General features: G+C 38.8%; 1 protein-coding gene across 7 annotated transcripts in view; it reads left to right on the forward strand.

The window, feature by feature from the left end:
• FER (FER tyrosine kinase) overlaps window positions 1-24685 on the forward strand; it is a 201388-nt gene that overhangs the window by 107781 nt on the left and 68922 nt on the right. For all 7 annotated transcript variants that reach the window (XM_040540453.1, XM_040540449.1, XM_040540452.1 and 4 more), the window contains 3 exons: window positions 18977-19033; window positions 21888-22003; window positions 23553-23647. In XM_040540453.1, the coding sequence (XP_040396387.1) occupies window positions 18977-19033; window positions 21888-22003; window positions 23553-23647 (268 nt within the window). The remainder of the gene's footprint in view (window positions 1-18976; window positions 19034-21887; window positions 22004-23552; window positions 23648-24685) is intronic.

A 24685-nucleotide genomic window follows, 5' to 3' on the forward strand; every position in this document is an offset into this window, starting at 1 on the left:
GGAAATAAGCCATTCTTACTAAAATGGTTTTACTCAGATGGGCAGTCGAGCTTCACCACAACTGCTCAAAAGGAAAGGGAGAGAAGATATGATAGAAAGGGCTCAAGGGCTGAGATAAGGACAGGGAGATCACTCTGCAGGTATTGTCACAGCAAAAACAGTCTCAGCATAGAGAGATTAATGAAATTTATTACCTATTATTAACAAGCTAGAGCAGTGAGAAACAAGCACCCCCAAAAAAACAAACTAAAAGCACCTTCCCCCATCCACCCTCTTCCACCTCCTCCCTCCGAGCTGCGGCAGGGGAACGGGGGAATGGGGGTTGTGGTCAGTCTACAGCACTTCGTCTCCACCACTCCTTCTCGGTCACTCTGTGCCCCTGCTCCACGTGGGGTCCCTCCCACGGGATGCCGTCCTTCCCGAACTGAGCTTGCAGGGGCTGCCCACAGGCAGCAGCTCTTCAAGAACTGCTCCCACATGGCTCCGTACCACGGGGTCCATCCATCCCCCAGGAGCAAACTGCTCCAGCACGGGTCCCCCCCGGGTGGGCAGCAGCTCCCCCCAGACCCCCTGCTCCTGCGTGGGCTCCTCTCCACGGGCTGCAGCTCCGGCCCGGGGCCTGCTCCTGCCGGGAGCTCTCCATGGGCCGCAGCCTCCTCCAGGCCACATCCACCTGCTCCAGGGGGGGCTCCTCCACGGGGGGGCTGCAGCGTGGAGATCTGCTCCATGTGGGACCCATGGGCTGCAGGGGGACAGCCTGCTCCACCAGGGGCCTCTCCCTGCACAGGCCGCAGGGGAACTGCTGCTGCCTGCCTGGAGCACCTCCTGCCCTCCTGCTGCACTCACCTGGGGGGCTGCAGGGCTGCTTCTCTTTCATTTTCTCACTCCTCTCTCCAAGCTGCTGTTGTGCAACAGCTGCAGTGTTTTGTTTGTTTGTTTTTTTCCCCCTTTCTTAAATTTGCTCTCCCAGAGGCCCACCTAGTGTCACTCACTGGCTTGGCTCTGGCCAGCAGCGGGTCCCTTTGGAGCCAACTGAAACTGGCCCTTATTCAACATGAGACAGCTGCTGGGCTCTGCTCACAGAAGCCACCCCTGCAGGCCTCTGCTACCAAAACCTTGCCATGTAAACCCACTACATAAGAAAAAAGAAAAAAAAAAAAAAAAATGTTAGGAGGGAAAAATGTATTCCATGGAAGATTTTTGAGTAGGGTTTTTTTGATGAAAACTAGAAACTAGGAAGTTAAGTTACTTAAATGAAAGCATTCATCAGCGAAGGTTATTTGGATTTACCAGTTTCTATTTCTACATTTTCTATATGCATGTGAAAATCAGAGGACTGACTGCATTCCATGGTATTCTGGGTGAAAGTCAGACCTTTGTGTAACACTTTTAAAAACAGAGGCTTTACACTGTGACTTTTGAAAGTCTTCATCAGAAGCTTTATAATCAGTCATTGATAGAGCACAATATTAAAATTTGATTAGAATTGGGTAGGATTGCAATAATGAAATTACTTTTTTGCTTAAGTAATATCCTGATTTTTTTATGGGTTCTGTCTGTTTCCACAGATTTGTAACTTAAGTGTTGTATTAGCTATTTTCGTGACTTGCAAGCTTCTTGTAGGCCTCTAATTGTATTCTTCGTGTTGGTTTTGCTAGTGCCATCAGTGTGACTTTAATACAAGTAATTTTTTGAGTTTACAATACTTTAGTAGGCTGTGAAAAGCCCAAAAACCAGCATTGATTAAAAACAAGAGTTTGAGTGTGTGCTCTTAGGTAGGATTTGTAGTATTAAAGTTCTGTACAGTGAGTTACTGTGAAGAAGCTTGTGATTGCCTTCACGAGTTTAAGTGAAACAAGATGTTAAAAAGGAGTGAAATGATGTGGAGAGAAACCAGGGACAGTATTGTTTATCAGTGACTTAAAAGCCAAATTTTTTGTAGATTTTAAAATAATCATGGGATTGACCGTCACTTATTTTACAATGATACTACAGCAGAAATCCATACAGCATTTTCCCTCTCTCCACAGAAAGGTAATTTATACATATTTTAGCATAGGTGACTTGCAGCATAAGGTCTACTTTGACCACACTGTGGGAGAAAGAAGGGACGTTATTCCTTAGAGTTCCAAAACAGCTTTTAATTTGGAAGATCAAAAGGATGGCCAAGAATTTTTTTGCATTCTGATAATGGAAAATTCATTAATAGGGACAACTTCTTTCCATGAATCAGTTGAAGGCATGCATATTATGCAAGCTAGAATTTTGATTTTGTTTTCCTTTTATAATATGACCAGAATATACCAGGAGGAATACAGGATTGTTGGCAAGGCTGTAGAAAGGAATATAACGTGGCTTCTGATTCCATTTTTTTCAGGCTATTTTGTCATCTGTTTTTCTGATCTCTTTTTCTGGAAGAGATGATGTCATCTTGGTATTAGACATTGTGTAGGTATTTAATAAAGAAAAAAAGTAGTTTAGCTACAAATTTTAGATGGAGTTTTATGGTTTGGGGTTTGTTATTGCAAATTGGGAATGTAACTTGTTACAGGATTTTATCAGTAAGTAAAAATATTGGGATAGCTACCATGTGTGTAATATCAAAATCTGCCAGGTTCTTAAGCAAGTGTCCTTGTTTTTTTTCTATTTGGTCAGACGAAGAGTGCTGATCAGTTGTTTTTCTTTTCATGAGAGCTGTTAAAATCGTTTCTTACAATAAATGAGTGCTTAGATTGACATTAAAATTGAATAATTTTGGTCTTAAATGCTTGCAACCTGCCTACATGAGTTTATAGATTTCTATGTGTGAAGCTTCATGTGATTTCAGCAAATCATGTGTCTGTTACAGTAGGTATCTCCTATTGAATTTGTAGTGGTTTGCATACATGTGTCTTCACAGGTTATCTCAAAAGCACGTAACGTTTGCACCTGCATATATTGGAAGAATAAGATAATGATATTGGCTTGGCTTGCAAACTAAAATGCTAAATGTAAGTTTGACCAGCAGTTGCAGTATATGTATTGCAAACAAATTGTGATAAAGCAAGTATGCTTCCTCTCAGGAAAACCATTCTAACAGGAAAAATCCTGCAGTGCTTTGAAGCCAACGCGTGCGTTCATATGGAATGGCAGGAATGGTGCATGTGGTTCATGGATTCCCATCAAAGTCCTTTACAAGAAACTTGCATGGAAAACTATGACATCACAGCAAACTTTCTTTTCTTGTGGATTTTCTGGGTAGAGATTATTAAAGAATAGGTGGCTCTTCTTTCTGTAGCTGCAAGCTTTAGTGCACCTACACCTACCATGGTGTTGCTGGCAAATATATACCTTCATATTTAAAGAGGTGTAAATATATATACTTTTATATATGACATGCAGACTGTCATCTTTATTCACACACATGAAAGGAAACTTCATGAATATGTAGTTTACACATCTCTGTGTGTGTGACTGTGTGTAGAAGGGCAATAGCCTTAACACGTAGGTTTTTTACTATGCTTAAAATAGATAACTAGTAAATTACATCATGTGCAAACCACCAAAAATAACCACTTATAATGCTTACTAATAAAATAAGCATTGTGGCAATCAAGATATATTTAGCAGTGTACGTGAAGATTGGAAAACATGTTTTGTCTATGTGTACCGTACGAGTCTATTTGTTTCTATAAAAGCAGCCTAATTTTATGTTAAAAATGTTGAGTGCAAGTAGGTCAAGCTAATGCTGAGTGTCAAAGAGGAGCAATGGGTTCTGTCTTTTACCATTCCAGACATAAAATAGGCTTGTGTAACTGCGAAAATGATCATAAAAACAATTGATTCTGTATTGACCTGTCACAGCTGTAATTTTGTATTCATTTTTAATGATCCATCTGGTTAAGGGCTTCATTTTCAAACAAAACTTAAAAGAACAGATTGATTCCTTTATATGTTGGTTGTGGGTGTGTATTTGTCTTATTTATTTTATTAAGAAAAGACAGTTGGATAATATGAATTGAAATACATACTTTGTAGTTAAAGAACAGAAGTTAAAGTTCAAGAGAGTGAATTAAAGACCCGTCTAGTGCACGTTGCCATGTAGCGTTGGGCCGGTCATTTCTGATAGAAGAGTTCCTTGAGCTGGATTCCTACCTACATTATATTGAAGCATATTTACATAAAATACTTAAGGAATCATACAACAAAAATCTCTAGAAACACAAAAATTTATTGTTATCACAACTATAATGAGTATGGTATGAATATGCTAGAATTAATGGTATGCAAGAAGCTAGCAATATCTGTTAGAGAACAATACCTACCTGATAAAAATGCAACGTGCTTTAGTTATTGACATTTCTGTAATGTTGCTTGACTTTGGGTTCAAAGCTATCATGTATCTGTCTTGGAATGCAGGCAGAATTTACTAATATTCACACTGGAAAAGTCATATGAATTGAGGCTGCAGTTTCATGTTGCAGTTGAGTAAAGTGGACAACTTGTTGCTGCCAAAAAGGTGTATATGTGTGTGTGATAGGAAGGTGATCTTGCTCCTTTTTTCTTTCTTCATGGCTTTGCCTTTTTCCTGCTCTTTCCCAATTGCAAATTAATATACCTGTTTATTTGAAATTTTGCCAGGTCAATTTTTTTGCATTTTAATAATTTTAACGCATTACCTAAAGATTATGAAAGCCAATGAAAGAGGAGCATATGTGGCTAGGAAGGGATAGGTTGGAGAATGTTAAGCTTTTGTCTGAACAAAATAGGAATTTGGCAGAAGCTCTAATGGGGACCTGAAGCTCTTTTGTAGGTATACCAGAGTGCATACTAACCACTACAATTTAGAAATTATTCTGGAAGGATTGTTGGATATTTAAAGGTTCAGTCTAGCAGGGAGTATACCTTAGTGTGTGGATGTTGCCAAAATAAGTGAAATGTTTTATCTCACGGGGAAAAGAAAGCATCTAACTGGAAACAGATGAAGTTTGAAGTTAAGTGAGGATGGAACCAAATATATCGCTAAGTATTTTACATAGTTCAAGGAGACTCTCTTGGACATTTTTATACACATCTGTAGTCTACCAATCCTATGAAAAAAGTGCATGAACTATGAAAAGTTCATGCAATTTTCATGGGGGGTGGGTGTGGGGAGGAGGCAAAGAAGTAAAAGTATGTGTGTTTGTGTGTATGTGGAAATATTTTAGCCTAGTTTAACAATTGGAGTGTATTTTTGCTTGTATGCATAAAATGACTCAGTTTTTACATTCCTCTCTTTTCAATCATACAAAATGTTTAAATGAAAAACTGTGCAATCACAGTTTCTTTTCATTTGAGTCTACTGAGGAATGGTCCTGTTTTGGAAGGCATACCCCATAAAGGGCAGATAATATCTGCCTGCATGTATTTGGTAAATATGTGATTTTGAGTTCTTCAGTGTAGGAGCCAAAGCTATTATATTGAGTTGAAATAAGTGCTCTAAGCTTCCTTAATGTGTTTTAAATACAATGATATTTAAATAAACTTTGTTTTTTTTTTTCCTACACTTTTGGATTTCACATTCTATTTATTACTTCTTTCTTCTCAGCTTTTTTTTCCTTTATTTTTCTTTATTTCCTGTACTTTTCCTGAAATACTTTCAGCATCTTTCTAGTCATTTGATGAAGAAGAGAACATAATCTTTGGGAAATACTGCATATTCTTTCAAAAAAAGTATTTTTTTCCATATTGATTTCTGCAGTCATTGTGTCTATTGATCTTCAAGAAAGAAGGCTCAAGGAAAAACTGTGCAGTTAATTTGAGGTCACTTCTATGTTTTGTATGCTGCATAGTAGCTTTTACAAATCTTAGTTCTATCTTGTTGGTTTATGGCTGTTCAAGATTTGGTTTAGTAAAAAGGTTGAACTTCATAGTGAAGGTTTTAATGGCACTATCAAGTCAGATGAAATAGGTTTATCTCCGTGGAAAAAAGTTCATATTTTGCATAGATAATGCTAAACAGCTTCTGTAACAATTTTTACAAATCATGAATCTTTATTCTGAAACAGTTTTAAAGCAGTTGTCAGTGGGGTTTTCAAAACCCCTCTTGTAAAACTCACTTGCTCTTAATGAAAAATCTTTTCCACTAGCTACCTGTATTTCTGTACTTAATCTGAAGGACTTGAAACACATAGTTTGTGAATCATGAAATTGGTATGCACATCAGATCTACTGCCATTGGTGGTGCAGCAAATCGTAATTCTAAGATCATTTCTCATTTCCACATTGGTAGGCCCGGTTCACCCATACACAACTGTTACTGGCTTTCTTTTTTGTATCTGCTTCAGCAAGTTTTGAGAAGTGATATTTGAATACCTGCGTCATGAAAAATGATCTGTGATGATGACTTTCTTAGCTGTTAAGAACTTTATTCTAATTAACATTACTACTAAAGGTGAAAGATTAACTTTTCATTTTTATTGTTGTGGAAAAATTGCTCGTAGCTGCAGTAATTCTTACTACTGATATTTTCTCTCCCAGTTGGAAGAAGGAGTGGAAATACTACTTTTCAAAATATTTTTCTGAACCCATATTTTCTGCTTGCAATATGAAAAAACAGGCATAATGCATGTTTATGCACTGTGCTCATGAAAAATATTCCTCTATTTTATGTTTTTCTAGAAGAACGTTATTAAAGAATTAGTGGAGGTGGGGGAGAGGAGATTGAGGCTTCTGATAAATGCCCCATGCTCAGTTAAGATACATTCCTAGGTTGGGAAGTCCCATGTTTTCAGTTCTCATAAAACAATGTTTTGTTTTTGGTTGAGTCTTGTCAGTGTTTTAAAAAATTAATTTTAATTAGTGCTGTTTTTTTCCCCTAAATCAACTGCAGTTTCCAATTTCTAGAGATTTTCAGCCTTTTTTTGCCTTTGTTGCATCTACTGTTAAGATAAAAAGCAGTGGCAAATTTTGCGGTACACGGTGTTTTTATTAGTATGACAGTATCTAGGTTTATGATTTCAATATGATCTGAACTAGCAAGGGGAAATACTGATACAAAGTACATGAGATAAGTAAATAACATTGATGATAAAAACAGAATTCTTTGAATATGTTCATCTTGTGAGAGAACCTGATCAGAATTCACTCACTCTTCCCTCTTACAAATCTTGCTTTGTAGTCTGCTAGGTAAGAATCTTGCTTTTCTCTGATGGTACTCTGAAATGGAATACAAAAATAGGTGGCATTTTCTTTTCCCCCTTTTCTGTCTCTTGTTGAAATGCTAAGTTTTTTTTTTTTTTTTTTAAAAAAAAAAGTGCTTAAGCTGTTGCTTTTAAATTTATATCTAGTTCCCAAAATGTCTGTTTCTAAAATGGTGAGTACTTAATTGCCTCACTGCTAGCTGTTAATTTGAAAAAGCACCATGTTACACTTTTTCATGTTTGAAATTGTTACCAACAATTTGTAGAAAAATGTTAGGGGAACTTAAACAGTAAATACTCAGTCTGGGTTTTGTTTTCCATTTTATTGAAAGCTGTTATAATTTGATATAACTAATTTGTTACTAACTTCTTCCTGTCATAATAATTCATGTTTTCTTTGATCTGTTTTCTGTTAATAAAAGAAGATAGGTAGGAGGAAGACCTCATCTCAGACTTGAGCTTACTTATTTGGCAGAAATTAGGGTAATACTAATAACATTTCAGTTGCATAGTTCAGAATAGGAAGTATGAGATTTCATCATGTACAGAGACTACCAGCTGTTCTTACTGTGGCCTCAGTGGCCTAGCACACAGCTCCAACACATGCATCTCTCCTGAAGAAAGGAATGGTGTGCAACTGATTCCTTGGCTGATTATTCAATGCATGAAACTTACCATCATAAATGGAACCATGAAACTTACTAACGTTCTTAGTGGAACACTTTCTTCTTCAAATACAAAGAGAAAATTGTGGTTAATTTTGAAGGTTTTTTGTTTGTTTTTGTAGTTGAAGATTGTATTTCTGAAATTACTGTTTTTACTGTCTTTTTGGGGGGAGGAGGAGGGAGGTGTTAACTCTTGAAATAACTCTCCTCTTTGCAAATGCTAGTCTGTATTGAAAACAAACCAAGTATTCTGGGTAGACTCAAAGCCTGGAAAGATGCTCGCTACAAAAAGCGGTGTTCATAAGAACCTTCACTGTGATGTGGAGACAGACAGCTAATACCTGAGCATCTAGAAAGGACAGCATTGTCAATGTTTACCAAGTTTTCTACTCTGTATTGCCTAGTAGACAACTTGTTTGACAGCTAGCTCAATAGGAGCACTGAGCGAGCCCTTTCCTGGCCAGGGCTCAGCACCACACCTTGATGATGGTACAGCTGAGGGCTGCCTTTCCCTCTGGTGACCTTGGGGTAAAGCTCCCGGGCAGGGCTGTGGGGAGGCCTCATCCAGGGCTGAATCCGATCCGTGGGAACCACTCGCAGTGAGGCCCGACTGCTCAGACCCCTCAGAGCCCTGCCTGTGCCTGGCCACACGCCCCGTTATCTGTGGCAGGGCCCTAATCCATGGGGTGATGCTGGGACTGACCCTGGCACTGCCTGGTCATGGTGAACCTGCCCAGTGGTCCTGGGGCTGTCTGACCCAGGATGAAGGCCAGGCAGCATAACCAGATTGACCCACAGGCTGACTTCCCGGCTTGACCTTGGACCTGCTGTATCACCACAGACTTGGCTGATCTGAACTTGGGGCTGTCTCCCCAGCCTGCCCTGCCTTGCTCCCATGCTGGAGGCAGTGGGATGAGCCCTGGCTGCCAAGACCCCTATCCTGGTCAGGCCCCCTGTGGCTCCTGGCTCCTCAGTCCCAGGGAGCTGCTAGCTCTCCCTGCACATTGGCACTCAGGCTGGCTAGTACCTAAAAGGGAAGAATAAGTAGGAAATGGTAACACCACTGAAAGAAAACAAATGGGAGAATGTGGCTTCAAAAGGCAAGAATACCTTTGCCAGCCAGACCCTACTTATGTGGGCCAGGGAACAAAGAACCCCCTTGCCTGCTTTGGAAACACTCATGTTTTTCCAAGAAGGAAGCAGGGTGAAAAGTAAGATTGCAACCCTGGGCTTCAGGAGAGCAAACTTTGGCATCTTCAGGGACTTACTTGCAGGAATCCCATGGGTTAGGGCCCTGAAAGAAAGAGAGTCCAGGAGAGCTGGTCAATGTTCAAGCATCACTTCCTCCAAGCTCAAGATCGATGTGTCTCCATGAGTAAGAAGGCAAGCAAAGGGGGCAGAAGACCTGCATGGATGAGCAAGGAGCTCCTGGCAAAACTCAAACAGAAGAACAAGTATACAGCATGTGGAAAAAGGGACGGGCCATTTGGGAGAATAGAGGAACATTGTCTGAGTATGCAGGGATGTGACAAGGAAGGCCAAGGCCCATTTGGTATTAAATCTGGTGAGATGCCAAGGACAACAAGAAAGGGCTTCTTCAAGTGTATCAGTAGCAAAAGGAAGATTAGGGAAAATGTAGGTGCGCTGCTGAATGGGTCAGGTGTCCTGGTAACAAAGGATACAGAGAAGGTAGAGTTACTGAATGCCTTCTATACTTTTATCTTCACTGCTAAAACCAGCCCTCGGGAATCTCAAACCCTAGAGACAATAAAGGAAGTTTGGAGAAAGGAGAATTTTCCCTTGGTTGAGGAGGATTGGGTTATAATTCATTTAGGGAAACTTGATACCCACAAATCCATGGGCCTAGATGGTATGCACCCACGAGTGTTGAGGGAGCTGGTGGATGTTATTGCTAGGCCACACTCCATCATCTTTGAAAGGTCATGAAAAACAGGAGAGATGCATGATGACTGGAGGAAAGCCAGTGTCATGCCAGTCTTTAGAAAGGGCAAGAGGGAGGACTGAGGAAACTACAGGCCAGTCAGCCTCAACTGGAAAAACCCTGGAAAGGTGGTGGAACAGCTCATCCTGGAGGTTATCTCCAAGCACTTGGAGGCTAAGAACGTGATCAGGAATAGTCAGCAAGGATTCACCAAGGGGAAATTATGCTTAACTGATCTGGTAGCCTTCTGTGATGTGATGTGATGACTGTCTGTGGATGTTGTCCACTTTGACTTCAGCAAGACTTTTGATGCTGTCTCCCATAACATCCTTATTGGCAAGCTCAGTAAGTATGGGATAGATAGTGGACAGTGAGGTGGACTGAGAACTGGCTACATGGCAGAGCTCAGAGGGTTGTGCTCAGTGGTGCAAAATCTAGTTGGAGGCCTGTAGCTAGTGGTGTTCCCCAGAGTCAGTACTGGGTGCAATCTTGTTCAACTTATTCATCCTGGATGATGGAATAGAGCACGCCCTCAGCAAGCTTGTGGATGACACAAACCTGGGAGGAGTGTCTGGTACACCAGAGGGTTGTACTGCCATTCAGTGGGACCTGGGCAGGCTGGAGAGCTGTGCAGAAAGGAACCTCATGAAGTTCAACAAAAGCAAGTGCAGGGTCCTGCACCTAGGGAGGAATAACCCCATGTGCCAGTACAGGCTGGGGGCTGACCTGCTGGAAAGGAATAGAGAAGGACCTGGGAGTTGTGGTGAACAGTAGGCTGACCACGAGCCAGCATTGTGCACTTGTGGCCAAGAAGGCCAACAGTATCCTGAGGTGCGTTTGGAAGAGTGTTGCCAGCAGGTCAAGGGAGGTGATCCTCCCCGTCTACTCAGCCCTGGTGAGGCCACACCGGGAGTACGATGTCCAGTTCTGGGCTCCTCAGTACAAGAGGGACATACAACTACTGGAGCAAGTCCACCAGAGGGCTACAAAGATGATTAGGGGACTGGAGCATCACATATAAGGAAGGGCTGAGAGAGCTGTGCCTGTTTAGCCTGGTGAAGAGAAGACTGAGAGGAGATGTTATCAATGTGTACAAATATCTGAGGGGAGGGTGTCGAGAGGATGGAACCAGTCTCTTTTCAGAGGTGCCCAGTGACAGGACAAGAGGCAATGGGCACAAACCAAAACACAGGAAGTTCCAGCTGAATATGACAAAACACTTCTGTACTGTGAGGGTGACAGAGCACTGGGACAGGTTGCCTAGAGAGGCTGTGGTGTCTCCTTCTATGGAGATATTCAAAACCCCCTTGGTGCGATTCTGCACAATGTGCCCTAGGTGATCCTGCTTGGCAGGGGGGTTGGACTAGATGATCTCCAGAGGCCCCTTTCAATGTCAACTGTTCTGTGATTCTGTAAAATAATGTACTAACCAGAGCAGTCTCTGTATCATTCTTGCTCATCTTTCATTTTCCACTCAAGAAGTTTCCACCTTGAGGTGGTTCCTTTCTATCCATTAGGTATCTTGGCATTTCCCAAGTGTTCTTCCAAACAATATCTCAAAATCCTGCTCTTGCCAAGTAGCTCCTTATATGTAATAAAGGCTTATCTCCAAAAAGGCAATGAAGCTTTATCTGAGCCAAGCCAAGTCAGTTACAATCCTTGGTCATGAAGTATGGCATTCCTGTAATTTAGTTTCTTCTCCTTTCATATTTATCTTGAAATGATAATGGTAGTTTTGGACACCAGAGGACATAAAATGTAATAGGATAAAGTGTCTGGGGTTCTTAAATAACCCCATTTGGAAATAAGGTATATCATTCATATAATAAGCAGGTATGTCCAAGCACTAATTTCTGTAATAGATTTGTCTGAATTGCTTTCAAATTCTGTGGTCCAAAATTAGTAATAAAAGAGCCTGAACCAGCACCAGGTAAAGAGTGATTTATAGTTGTGTTGCAAGAAGAGGGTTACATCATAAACAGATTCCTTTTGCAGGTGTTGTGATTTAGCCCAGCAGGCAGCTCAGCACTGTACAGCCATGTGCTCATTCCCATCACAGTGTGATGGGGAATAGAATCAGGGGTAAATAAAGTAGTGACAATTTAATAGGAAAGAAAGGGAAGGGAGAACAGGAAAAAAAAAAAAAAGTAGAAGAAAAAAACATTACACAAAGGTGATGCACAGTGCAACTCCTCACCAGCCACTGAATGATGCCCAGCCAGTCGCCCAGGCAACAGCACCCCTCCCAGCCAACTCTCCCCATATTAATTATTCAGCATGACACCATGTGGTACGGGGCTAGTCTGGGCCAGCTGTCCTGCCTGGGTCCCTCCCAGCTCCTGGTGCACCCCCAGCCTCCTTGCTGGTGGGGCAGCACGAGAAGCTGAAATGCCCTTAATTGGTGTAAGCACTGCACTGCAACAACTAAAATATAGGTGTGTTATCAACTTTATTTTCATCCAAAATCCAAAACACAGCACCGTATCATCTACTAGGAAGAAAATCAATGATATTCCAGCCAAAACCAGGACAGCAGAGAATTGTAATGGCATTAACAGTCTCAAGAGTTCTGACCTTTTCTTTCATTGATTAGCTTATGACTAGGAATGAAAATCTATTGAATTTGCTCTATTTGATTTAGAAACAACTCTGTTAAAATGAGAATTTTTATGACTCAGACTGATGGGCGTTAGTGTCTGTTTATCCATACATACGTTAAAGGTTATATTCTATTTCACATTTTGCTGTCCTTTTGTATCTCTCAGTGTCTTTTGTGTACATGATTAATCTGAGGGTGTTACCATTTAACAACTGGAGAAATACTGTCTATCATAATCAGAAATAGGCACTTGCACAAAATCATGAAGTTTATGATAAGATAGGAAAAAAGACGACCTTATTTGCTAACTTTTGTTTATGTTATGCTGATCAATTGCTTTGTGTGCTTCACTGATGTATTTAATTGTTGGTAGCTTCCCAAAAATATTGGATATGACATATTAAACTCAGCACAATTTGAACAGAATTAGTGAAACTACATACTTGCAATAGAAACACAGTTTTGACCTTGTTGCTGTCCACTTTGCAGAGCTGTAGGTTATTAAAGATGATTATTTGAGTCAGTTGCACAGTTTCAAACCAGTGTTTGAATGGCTATTTAACATACTGCTAATTAGATTTTTTTTCTTCTAATACCAGATTTATACACTAGGTAGCATCTCTTAGTGTCTTTTCAGCTATCTGCTGAAGAAACTGCCTTGGTGCAGGTCAGTAGAATAAACAGAGGTTAAATCACTCTGCAAGTGCTGTAAGATGCTCGATAAAACTGTAATGCATGTGATGCTTCAGACTTGTTTAATTTAATATGTCTACGTTAAATGTTTTCTTCAACTTGACTAGTGCTGTGCGACAGAGGGATCAGCTACAGTTTAAGATTTGAATTCACAGATGGACTTAGGGACCAGTCCTACATTAAGTTTTTAGCCTGCCTTCTCAGTGTATAAGGTGCATACCTTAGCAGTAAATTTCAAACTTAGGAGGAAATTACAGACATAGCTAGTGCTAGGCCTTGGACATGTCTCTGCATAGGTTTTACAGGGCTAAGTGCATCCTGGAGCACCTGAATTTCTTCTGTCCTTTCAAGAAATAATCTCAAGTTAATGAGTTTGCTTTTCAAGTGGAGGAGTACAATTTAGTAGTATGGTTGTCATCTTTTTTATCCAGAAGCCCAGTTCTAAGACACACAAGGTGAAGGCTATATAGGCTACATTAAAGGACAGGCAAAGCAGGGGAGGAGAGTTGTATTTTGGTATTTCCTCGAGAAAATAATAATTGTTTTCATAGTCTTTGAGGTGTTTTTATAGTCTTTAAGGCTTTCACTGAACCTGAGAGAGAGAAACCAGGAGGGAGGACCAACAGAAAAGCTTTTGGCTGAGGGGAGTTGACTTAGATAAGAGTTCTGGGTTACAGTTTCTGTTGTATTAATTGTTTACAGTACATGTCTTCTGCTAATCTCTCCTGGATCATCTGGAAAGTATTACTGGTGTCAGAATCCATTATATTTATACAGAAGTTAAAGGACTAAATGAATAATGATCGCAGTCAAAGGGAGTGTGATATGCCGAGGGTAGCATCATTTTCTTTAGCTATCTGCTTTTGAGGTTGGTGCAGATGGTGCCTAATGAGTATTAAAAGAGCAGTTTTGAAGAGATTTCAACTAGAAGCAGAAAGGATTGTTTGAGTGTCCCTGGAGCTGTAGCTGCTGCCTTTTCAGTCTGCTGGCTCAGTCGACTAGTCACAGGAATGGCATACATAGTAAGTCTCTATAATCTGAGACAGTTTGTATATCTACAAAAGTAATTCAAGATTTCTGTTCATAGAATGCTCTAATAAGAAGGAAACTTATAAATTTATGTATGGTTGAGGTGAATGTTCACTTATCAATACCTTGTGAAACTGAGACTAGCAAAGCAGCACAATCAGCTTATGCTCATGAATATATATATTTTTTTCTAATTCAAAACCAGGAACTTTAGTAATGAAGCTGATCAAACTTAGTGTGATCCTTGAATTTTGAAAAATTTGACAGAACTAAGATACTCAATGTAATTAATGTGTTATAATGGTATGACAAAAACTTAAGGTTTTCATAAAAAAGAGAGATACAGATAGTGATTAATGTACTACTATAATGATAACAAGTCCTTTGACAGGTCATTTAATTACAGTTTAAGGTACCATATCGTTTAATTATTTCTCTGAAGAATTGTGTGTCAGATTTTTTCTTCATAAACAACCATCTGAAGTGTCATGTCAATATTCAGAAAGCCATTCACTGAAATAGTATCTTAGGAATTAAGAGGTTAAAAAATCCATTTTTATTTATTGTTATAACTTCTTGGCTTTTACAGTACTTATTTCAATGTTAAAAAGCCTTATGTTAATACTTCTAAGTAGTCATTTATATATATATATATATGTACTTTTTTTTTTTCTTTAGAACTTTATTTTCAAATTGTTTTCTTAAATTTGAGCTTTTCTTGTGAAGGACAGTGTGCAGTTTGATGGCCCTTCCTATGTTTGTAGTATAACAGCTTCTGAAAGAAGCATCCCATCAGCAAAAAAAAATCTAGAATATTTAACAGGCTCCAGTGAACAGAACACTTCTAATTTTTAGCAAAATCAAATGGAGATGAAGGAAAAATGTTGTTTCTGGTGTCTGGTCAGTGAGGCAATAGTTTTAATCAAGAATGTTGTCTGCAGGAGAGAAATCAATTGATCGTTATTGGAGAATTTTCTTTCAAGTCTCCCAATGTCCCTCCATGGAAGAGGGAATGGCAGCGCATGGATCCCGCTATATATTCATGGTGTTGTGGTACAGGGCTTCATGCCTTGAGGGCTGATGGGAGTTCTATGCCAGAAGTTGGGCTGACTAGAGGCATTTAGAGAGACTCTAGAGAGAGCAGTGAGCATGGCTTTACAGGAGCAATGATCAGCATAATTCTGTGATATAACTATCATAGAAATCATAGTAACAGTTTCCCCCATTCCTTTTTTTTTTTTTCTTTTTTTCTCCCCCTGCTGAGTTCATGCCAGTGGAGAAAAAATGTAAAGAAAGTTAATGAGTGCATTATGCAACATAATTCTTCTTTGCTCCTTCCATTCTATCAGTTACCTGGAACACTTCTGGACTACCTGCTGAACAGTTTTCTCCTTGCAAAAAGAGCAAGAAATAAGTCAGTACAAGACTCCAAATTCATTATGAGTTGACATAAGATTTTATTGGCTGCATAGGTCAAAGGAAGTAGCTCTCATTCACTGTGATGCCTGTGGAGAATGTTTTGTAAAAGATTTAGCCTTCGATCTGAAAGGGGAGAAGAATTTCCAGAGTTTAAACAACAACAACAACCAAAAAAAACCCCAACAAACAATAAAACAAAACATATAAAATCCTTCATCTTCTTTTAAGATGAACTTAAGCTTTTTGCTGCAAAAAGGTCATTCATAATGCTCTGTACACAGGTTATGCTCAATGTTCTGTACTAGCTACTTAGGATTCAGCCATGGTAGGAGATAGGTTTATATATATATATAATTTTTTTTCCTACGATATTAGAATTTCGTTATGGTTATGTGTCTCACTAATAAATAATAATAATAATGAACCATATTCAACATTTCATTTTAAATTTGAAAATGTGATAAAGGTAGTGATGGCTGTTGCAGTGTCTTCTGTTAGGATACAGTCTTTGGGAGAAAAATAAAATTTATGTACTACCTGGTTCCAGCTTGTTTTAACCATGGTTTAACCTAGCATAAGGATGACAGACATGTTGCTTCCATAAAAGAGTGAATTCCATGCGTTAAAGTCTAATTACATACAGTAGGGCTTTCTTTGTTTTTGAATCACAGGCTGTTTTGGGTTTACATGGCAAGGTTTTGGTAGCAGGGGGGCTGCAGGGTTGGCCATTGTGAGCAGAGCCCAGCAGCTGCCCCATGTCAGAGCAGAACCAGCCCCAGCTGCTCCAAAAGGGGCCTGCTGCTGGCCAGAGCTGAGCCAGGGAGTGATGCTGGGTGGGCCTCTGGGAGAGCAGAGTTAAGGAAGGGGAAGAAGTGCTGGGCAACAGCAGCTGGGAGGGAGGAAGGAGAAGCAGCCCTGCAGCCCCCCAGGTGAGTGCAGCAGGAGGGCAGGAGGTGCTCCAGGCAGGCAGCAGCAGTTCCCCTGCGGCCTGTGCAGGGAGAGGCCCCTGGTGGAGCAGGCTGTCCCCCTGCAGCCCATGGGTCCCACATGGAGCAGATCTCCACGCTGCAGCCCCCCCGTGGAGGAGCCCCCCCTGGAGCAGGTGGATGTGGCCTGGAGGAGGCTGCGGCCCATGGAGAGCCCCCGCAGGAGCAGGCCCCGGGCCGGAGCTGCAGCCCGTGGAGAGGAGCCCACGCAGGAGCAGGGGGTCTGGGGGGAGCTGCCGCCCACCCGGGGGACACCCGTGCTGGAGCAGTTTGCTCCCGGGGGATGGATGGACCCCGTGGTACGGAGCCATGTGGGAGCAGTTCTTGAAGAGCTGCTGCCTGTGGGCAGCCCCTGCAGGCTCAGTTTGGGAAGGACGGCATCCCGTGGGAGGGACCCCACGTGGAGCAGGGGCAGAGAGGGACCGTGAGGGAGTGGCGGAGACGAAGCATCAGGGACTGACCACAGCCCCCATTCCCCCGTTCCCCTGCACTGCTTGGGGGGAGGAGGTAGAGGAGAGTGGATGGTGGGAAGGTGTTTTTAGTTTGCTTTTAGTTTCTCACTGCTCTTGTTTATTAGTAATAGGTAATAAATTTCATTAATCTGAGTCTGTTTCATTAAGCTGAGTCTGTTTTGCCTGTGACGATAGTTGCTGAGCGATCTCCTTGTTCTTATCCCAAACTTTGAGCCCATTTCGTTGTATCTTCTCCCCCGTTCCCTTTGAGGAAGGGGAGTGAGAGAGTGGTTGTGGTGGAGCTCAGCTGCCCACCTGAGTAAAACCGCCACACAGGGTCATTTAGGTTAGAGGAAACCTGAGATCGAGTTCAACCCTACAACTAAGGCTGCATCAGCTATAATGTGGTTTCCTGGAACCATGCCCAGTTCGGTGTTGAATGTCTCTTCAGGTGAAGACTCCAAAATTTCTCTGGGCGGTCTGGTCCAGTATTTCACCACCCTCACAGTAAAAACACGTTTTCTCATGTTCAGAATGAATTTCCTGTTTCCTGATTTGCGACCATTGCCACTTGTCCTGTTACCAGGAAGCGCAGAGAAGGGTCTTGCTTCCCTCTTCTTTCTCCCCTGCCATCAGGTATTTGCACACATTGGTAACTACCTGTTTTGTACCAGGAAGTGTTAGGATCCCAGTAAGAAAGTCACTCAGACTCTTCAAGGTATCATTTAAAATACTGTTGATCAGAGCTAGCACTGCGGGGAAAGAATAGCGTAGTCTTACATCCTGTTAGACTGGGGGAACTCCAGGTCTTGTAGCATTTAATGAGTTTTCAAGCCACACACAACATGCTGGACAGGCCCTATTTGCAGAAGTCTTTCTCCTATTTCAGTCACTGGAGCTATTACAGGATTTTTTTATTATTATTATTTTTACTAGTAAACAACTCTGTTCGTCGTTTCTACTGTCAAACAGAAAATGTGTCCCCATGAGAACTTATTGGTGCACTGTTAGATAAAGGCAGGGCTGTGCAGGTGGTATAATAGCCAGTACCAGGTGGGAACTGTTACAATATGCTGGCCGAGTTGGCCAAGTTTATCCTATGGCGAAGGGATGTATGCAGCACAACACAGGCCTGAAGGCTATTCGGTACAACCAGCAAAGGCAGGGCACACTGAGATTAGCATCAGTGATGAGCCCTAATTCTATGACATACAGTGGTCTTCTGTGCAGAATCACAACAGATATTCCATGGTCCAGAAAACCTGATAATGTCATATATCAGGTACACTGTAAAGCCAGCGTGGTTGGATTGGTTTTCTGTGAGCTTTAGTGAGAATTTATTTATACAGTTGGCATACACCTGTTTAGATATATACCTTCTTATTAGTAATAAAGACTGCTTAGGATCATATCAGTAATAAGAGAAGTGATAATAGTGTTTGTGAGATGGTAAGTAGATGAGATGCTAACAGAGAAATAAAATTGCTGGTCATCAACACTGAATAGATACTATAACTAGCATTTGTTATGTTGTCTTTTCAGATAGTTGGCTATTATATATCGAACTACCAAAGAAGAATTAAGACCTTACACTTAAGAGATACAAATATGTACCTTGTTAATAAGTAGAAAAATCATTTGTTTTTTATGTGCACTGAGGAAAAAAAAATTCTTTGATTCTGCAGTAAGTTACCTCGTATTCTAAAATGAAGCTTCATATTTGATCTTGGCAGAAGTAAAAACATAGCACTAGATACTGTATCCAGAGCTGTCATGAGAAAGTGCATAGGGTTCTATCAGCGCACATACTTTGATGTGGTTGCTCTACAGTGTATTTCAATACTTTGTTGAATAGCAAGTTTTCTAAAACCTGTTTTATAAACTCATAAATTTTTAACTGCCTGGTGTGTTTTTGATTGATCAGTCTAAACAAAATGCTTCATTAGATCAATTTCTACTTGTTGAAATGCATCTTATAGAAAGTATATATTTGTAACAACTGAAAATTCGTCTTTCCTTTTCTTGCCACAGGATAAGAAATGGGTTCTCAATCATGAAGATGTCACATTGGGAGAATTACTGGGCAAAGTAAGTAATCAAGTGAGCTAAATAACATTTTTTAAAGTATATATTAGCCATTAAACCTATATATTTCCTGTTTGCCTTATCCTTTAAATTACTGCAATACGCAATTTTTATACCATTTTTTTTTACTTTACTATACAAGACAGTATTGTGGGTTAAATAAATTTAAATCAGGTGTACTGCTTAGTGTTGCAATGTGTCTGTTGAAAAGTTTAGCATACATATTTTTCTTATTCGGAAGGCTTTAAGCTAACTAGATGTGTGTAAAGCATTACGTTAGTTTGAATTGTTCAGTCTTATGAAAAAAAGTTTACAAATATGAAAGGTGTATAAATAAGATATATGATATAAGATGATGATGTAGTCAATACTTGTTAAAACATATGTTCTTTGCTATTGTATGTTTTTTTGACTTTGAAGTAGCTTCACAATAGTATACGTGTAAATTAATTCTTCCGGGGTGTATCACCCGTTCTGCTTAGGAGCTTCAAGTCTTTGAAATACTCTTACTCAAGTAAGCCCAGTATCTTACATAAATTTTCAGCACTTTTGCACCTATCAAGACAGTTGCAAGTGACACTTTGAATACCATGTTCCAAAAGATTTCCCCAAAACTGAAAAATAAGCTTGAATGAGAAGCAGACAAATGTAAGCAACAGTTGTCGTATTAGTTTCTTACACACTAAAAGAACTGATAAACTTTTCAAGAAATGGGGAAATAAAATACTGTAAGAAAATCCTGCTTCCCAGGAAAAAAAAATATTTTTGATAGCTTAAGATGACAAGAATTATTAGCTGCCTGTAGACAGAGCTGTGTTGCTTAAAATGCCATGCAGGTACCATGACAGTTTCACATTCTTAAGCAGAAACATACCAATGGGGGAAAAAAAAAAGATGTTTAATCTATTAAAATAACTTTGCAAAAAATAACTACGAATTAGTTTTGATGAGTAAAGACAGCCAAAACAATCTGAAAATTGATTTATAAACTGAATTTACAGTTATCGCGTGGTTTTGACAAAGCCTTTTAACACTCAATAAAGACAACTCAGTATTAAAAGTGATTATAATAAGTTATATTATTTAAAAAATAAATGCAGAATGAAAACTTTCTTGGGACACTATATAAATCTGTAATGCATCCTTTTCTGAAAAGATAGAGTCAGACTAGGAAAGGTAAGAATGACAGGATCATTAGCTTCTATATAAGAAAATACTAAATAAGCTGCAGCCATTGACCCTGGAAGTAAGAAATCTGTGAAATTACAAAATCTTGAGTGTCCTGGAAAACATGACAAGGAAAATGATGAAAGCTTAATGCAGGCAAGGATGCAAACTGGCAAGGTAGAAAGAAGATGTGCTTCACCTCAGCAGTGAATAGTCCTTTTATTAACACAGTATTAATTCTGTAATGCACACAAAATGAAAGTAACATATTAAAAATCATATATAAAATGATAAATATTTTAAATCAAGAATAAAGGATATTTTAATAGGTAATAGTATTTAAGGTAGATTCATTTTTCACTGTTAAGTTCTTCTAAACAGAATGCCAGATGAAAAGCATTTTCTAGACATCAGAGGTAGTGTTCTGTCCTCTAGCAGTGCTGTTTTAGAAGGGCCATAGATCCTATGCCATGCTTGCCAGGTGTTTCTTACTTATAGGGTAAATAAAATAATATTGAAGCCAGTGTTTAGGCACCTGAATTTCTTCCCTTGTCAATACCGATGCATTAGCATTTTTTGTCTATGAGTTTCTGCATGTCCCCACTTTTTTTTCCTCTACTTTCTTTAGCAATACAGGATTCAAATGCATGGTATAAATACATCTTTGTTACTGAGGAAAGAAAGCAGATTCCAGCAGATTTTTGTAGTTTGTTGAAGTCGTATGTAGCTCTGTGCACCGGGACACAGGAGAGGAAATTTATCAGACACAGATTTAAAATGTGGTTATATTTATTCTTTGGAAAATGCAAAGCTTAACTAAAAGTATGAGATCTTTGCGTGTCCCCCGCCCATCTTGGTTCTTTTAATTGACAACAGATTTCTCTGACACCACAATGTCTTCCTTCCTTTAATTTTTGTCCTCATTAATTTTCACTTTGTTTTTGATTAAGTAAAAAATACATATGACGGATTTTTGTCTATGAAAGCTAAAATAAACAAAACTTACACTGAGAACAAGTTGTTGAAGACCTAAAAAATCTGATTATAAAAGAAGCTGATTTCTAAAGTCATGTCCAAATAATGTCTTAAGTATAGCAGTCTTGAGCTTAGGTTTTGAAAAAAATGTAGATAGTGTAATATTTTTAGAAGGGTGTGACAATTTTTTTTCAGTGGTTTTAATTTGCAATCAAAATTAATATTCTGTGTTTTTATTTTTCTTACTTTGCTTTTTTTGTTTCTTGTACGCATGAGAATGTGTATGTTTTAAAGGGTTTTTTCGTAGTTTCACAGATCATCTTTTGGTCTTTTACAGACTGCAAGTTGGAAAATATTGAAAAAATGCGATAGTTTGAAAATGAAAGAGGACAGGAGTAAGAATAAGAAAAAAAATTACTGCTATCAGTGTCTATAGACTTCAGATGTCACTAGGAGTTTTTACAAGAAAATTGTAATTACACAATTAATGTATTTTTTTCTCTTTCTAGTAAGGTCAACTAGAACTCATATATCATATCCATATAATAGATGAACTCCGTCTACATGAACTAAATTGTGTTAAGGGCATGTACTAGAAGAAAATTTCATAAACATATTTCAAAGTCCTGAACCAGTTACATTAGCTGTCTGCTTTATTTTTCTGGAGGTTTGTAAAGATTCTATTATTTAGAATTATTTTATTTTCTGATTTCAGGGTAATTTTGGTGAGGTATATAAGGGAACGTTAAAGGATAAAACTCCTGTTGCTGTAAAAACTTGTAAAGAAGATCTTCCTCAGGAACTGAAAATAAAATTTCTGTCAGAAGCCAGGTGGGTTCTCTAAATGTAGTTGAAATATATACTTATACTGTGGGACTTTTTTTTGATTTATAGTTATTTTTTACTGTACAGGTTTACAAAATGTGACCTTCACAAAAATTCAAAGAAACTGTAGACAAACTTTTTCCTTTTTTTTCTCCCTCAGTACTTTCCACAGCTGTTGCCCTGGTAACTAAGCACAGGCAGTTTATTAATGTGTGTATGCAGCAAGCATCTGCACTTGCTGAAACCACCTGTGCAAGCTATGCCTATAATACAGATTTTTGGTATTGTAAGTGCCTCCATTTAGAACTTTTTCTGATACACGTCACGATGGTTTGGATATGAAGACTGGAAGATACTATTAATTTAAATGTGATTACACCAGTCATAATGGTATATGCAGACTAAGGGTATGTGACTAATACAGCTTGTCACATGTGACCAGGTAACAGTATAGACCCCATTTAGTAATGTCGTCTTTGTAAGAATTCACCCCAGTAGTGATATTTTACAGTTACAGCATATAACTGTATACTTATTTTTCAAATGGGAATCTAAGTATTCTGAATGTAGACTGATTAGATGGCTACATGCACAGAGTTTGTAACACCTCAGGGTAGAGGGGTGTATTGTGATAATTTCATAATTGTTTAAATTAATTTGCTCTGTTGTGGCTATGAAGCCACTCTTACCCCCAAGCTAGTATGATCAATATATATCTATTACTATATCCGTTGCATATTTTTGAACCTCTCATAACTTAGCAACCTCTGAGATTTTTCATTTATTGAGCAGCCTACCACTGCTAGTGTTATACTGGGGAAAAAAATTATTATTTTTCCAGTAAATTTGTTTGTACCAGGTAGGTTAGTATTTCACTCTTATTCCTAGGAAAAACAGGAAAGAGAGGGAGTGTTTTAAGTTATTAAATCATAAAATAATCATTTTAAAATTGTAAAGTCTCTCTAGAATTATTCCTAGCCCTTCATTTCATGTATAAATCATAGCATGCTGTTTTAGGCTGCAAATGTTCTTATTAAAGTATCACGTAAGAAGATGTAAATTTAATTCCCAACATTAAAACTGTTGTCTTTATATTCTTTTAAAACTTACTGTATCAATTAACCTCTTGGAGTAAAATTGAAATGGGTGGCATTTTCAAATGGCATTTGAAAAGTGCAGCATCAAAGTGTAGAGAAATACTGTGCATCCTTTTTTGATGTAACTCTCTTTCTGGTCCACCAGTGAAATGCTATTTAATTGCAAGGGTTCTTGAGAACCTACAAACCTGTCAGGCCATTTTTCAGTTATGTAGACAAATGTTCTGTAGGCAAATGGTAAAACTACAGTAAGAATAATCTAGTTCAATCTTGATCTTCTAGTGAGTAAGAATGCCCTCAAACAGAAGGATGATTGATCTGTGACATTGATTTTTTTTAATGATAATGGTAATGTCATGTTCCATTAAAATAACATTAAGGGTATAAGATATTTTCCTATTTAATTGGTTTGTACAATAAAGTTTATTAATATAGTAAACTTACTGTATGTTTTGCAGAATACTCAAACAGTATGATCATCCTAATATTGTAAAACTTATAGGAGTTTGCACACAACGACAACCTATTTATATTGTTATGGAACTTGTTCCAGGTAATTTTATTTTTCCTTTTTTCACAGCCTATGTTCATATGTACTGCTTCTATAATGTAAAATACATTGTTTTCTTCGTCTTTATCTGCATTCTTATGACTGGCCTAAAAAGTCACTTGCCTTATAAATCTTTGGAGATTTGCTTCTAGCATTTGCTAGCTTACGAGTAGAATGAGCTCCATAAATCTGTTGTGAGTTTTTCTGTAGCCACTCAAGGCAACAGAATTTGCTACCAGATATCTCGTGCATATCTTCATTTTTCTTTTGACAAGATATAACATAGTACTTCCTTTAACAATAAGGTTATACAGTGAATGTTATGATGCTTGCATTTGAAGAAACTTCATGACTGTGTAATGTTCAATTTAATAACTCAGATTTGGATAATATAAGAGATTTGTTAATATAAGAGATTTTTCTTTCCAATATAAATTGTTGAGTCCATGGATTGGTCTTGATTTATTTTTGGAATGTTGTGTTCAAGTTATTCACCAGTGACTGAAGAGAATCTCAAACTGTTGGGATGAAAAGTTGGCATTTGGGCAAATTTTGATTCTCTCAGCTGGAAAATGTGGTGGCCTCTAGTACTGCTTAATATGCAACACTGTGTTTTATGTATCACTGAATTTGTCTTCAAAAGTATATTGTAGGGTGTTTTAAGAACCATTTCCTTCATGAAGACTTAGATTGTTTGTAACTCAAGCTCTGGATTCAGTACAAGAGCATGAATTCAGTCTATTACCTATTGGATTTTTATGCCTTTATTCAATTTATTATATTAGAGATTATATTAGATCATTGTATTTGTATTTGTATTAATATTATTCAAATGGAAACTAATAGCAGTGTTCTGGGTTTTAAGATGTAGTTTGGTAATCAGCTTTTCCAGACATCTCTGCTGATAAATATAAATCCTGATCTTTTAACACCATCACCATTTTGTTTCAGGGTTTTCAGAGTCTAGGACAAGTTGTTGAAACATACTAATACCATTAGAGAAGGAATTAGTCTCTGATTCCCATGCCTACTTTGCAGTCC

This window comes from Cygnus olor, chromosome Z, assembly GCF_009769625.2.
Source record: "Cygnus olor isolate bCygOlo1 chromosome Z, bCygOlo1.pri.v2, whole genome shotgun sequence".
NCBI classification, from domain to species: Eukaryota; Metazoa; Chordata; class Aves; order Anseriformes; family Anatidae; genus Cygnus; species Cygnus olor.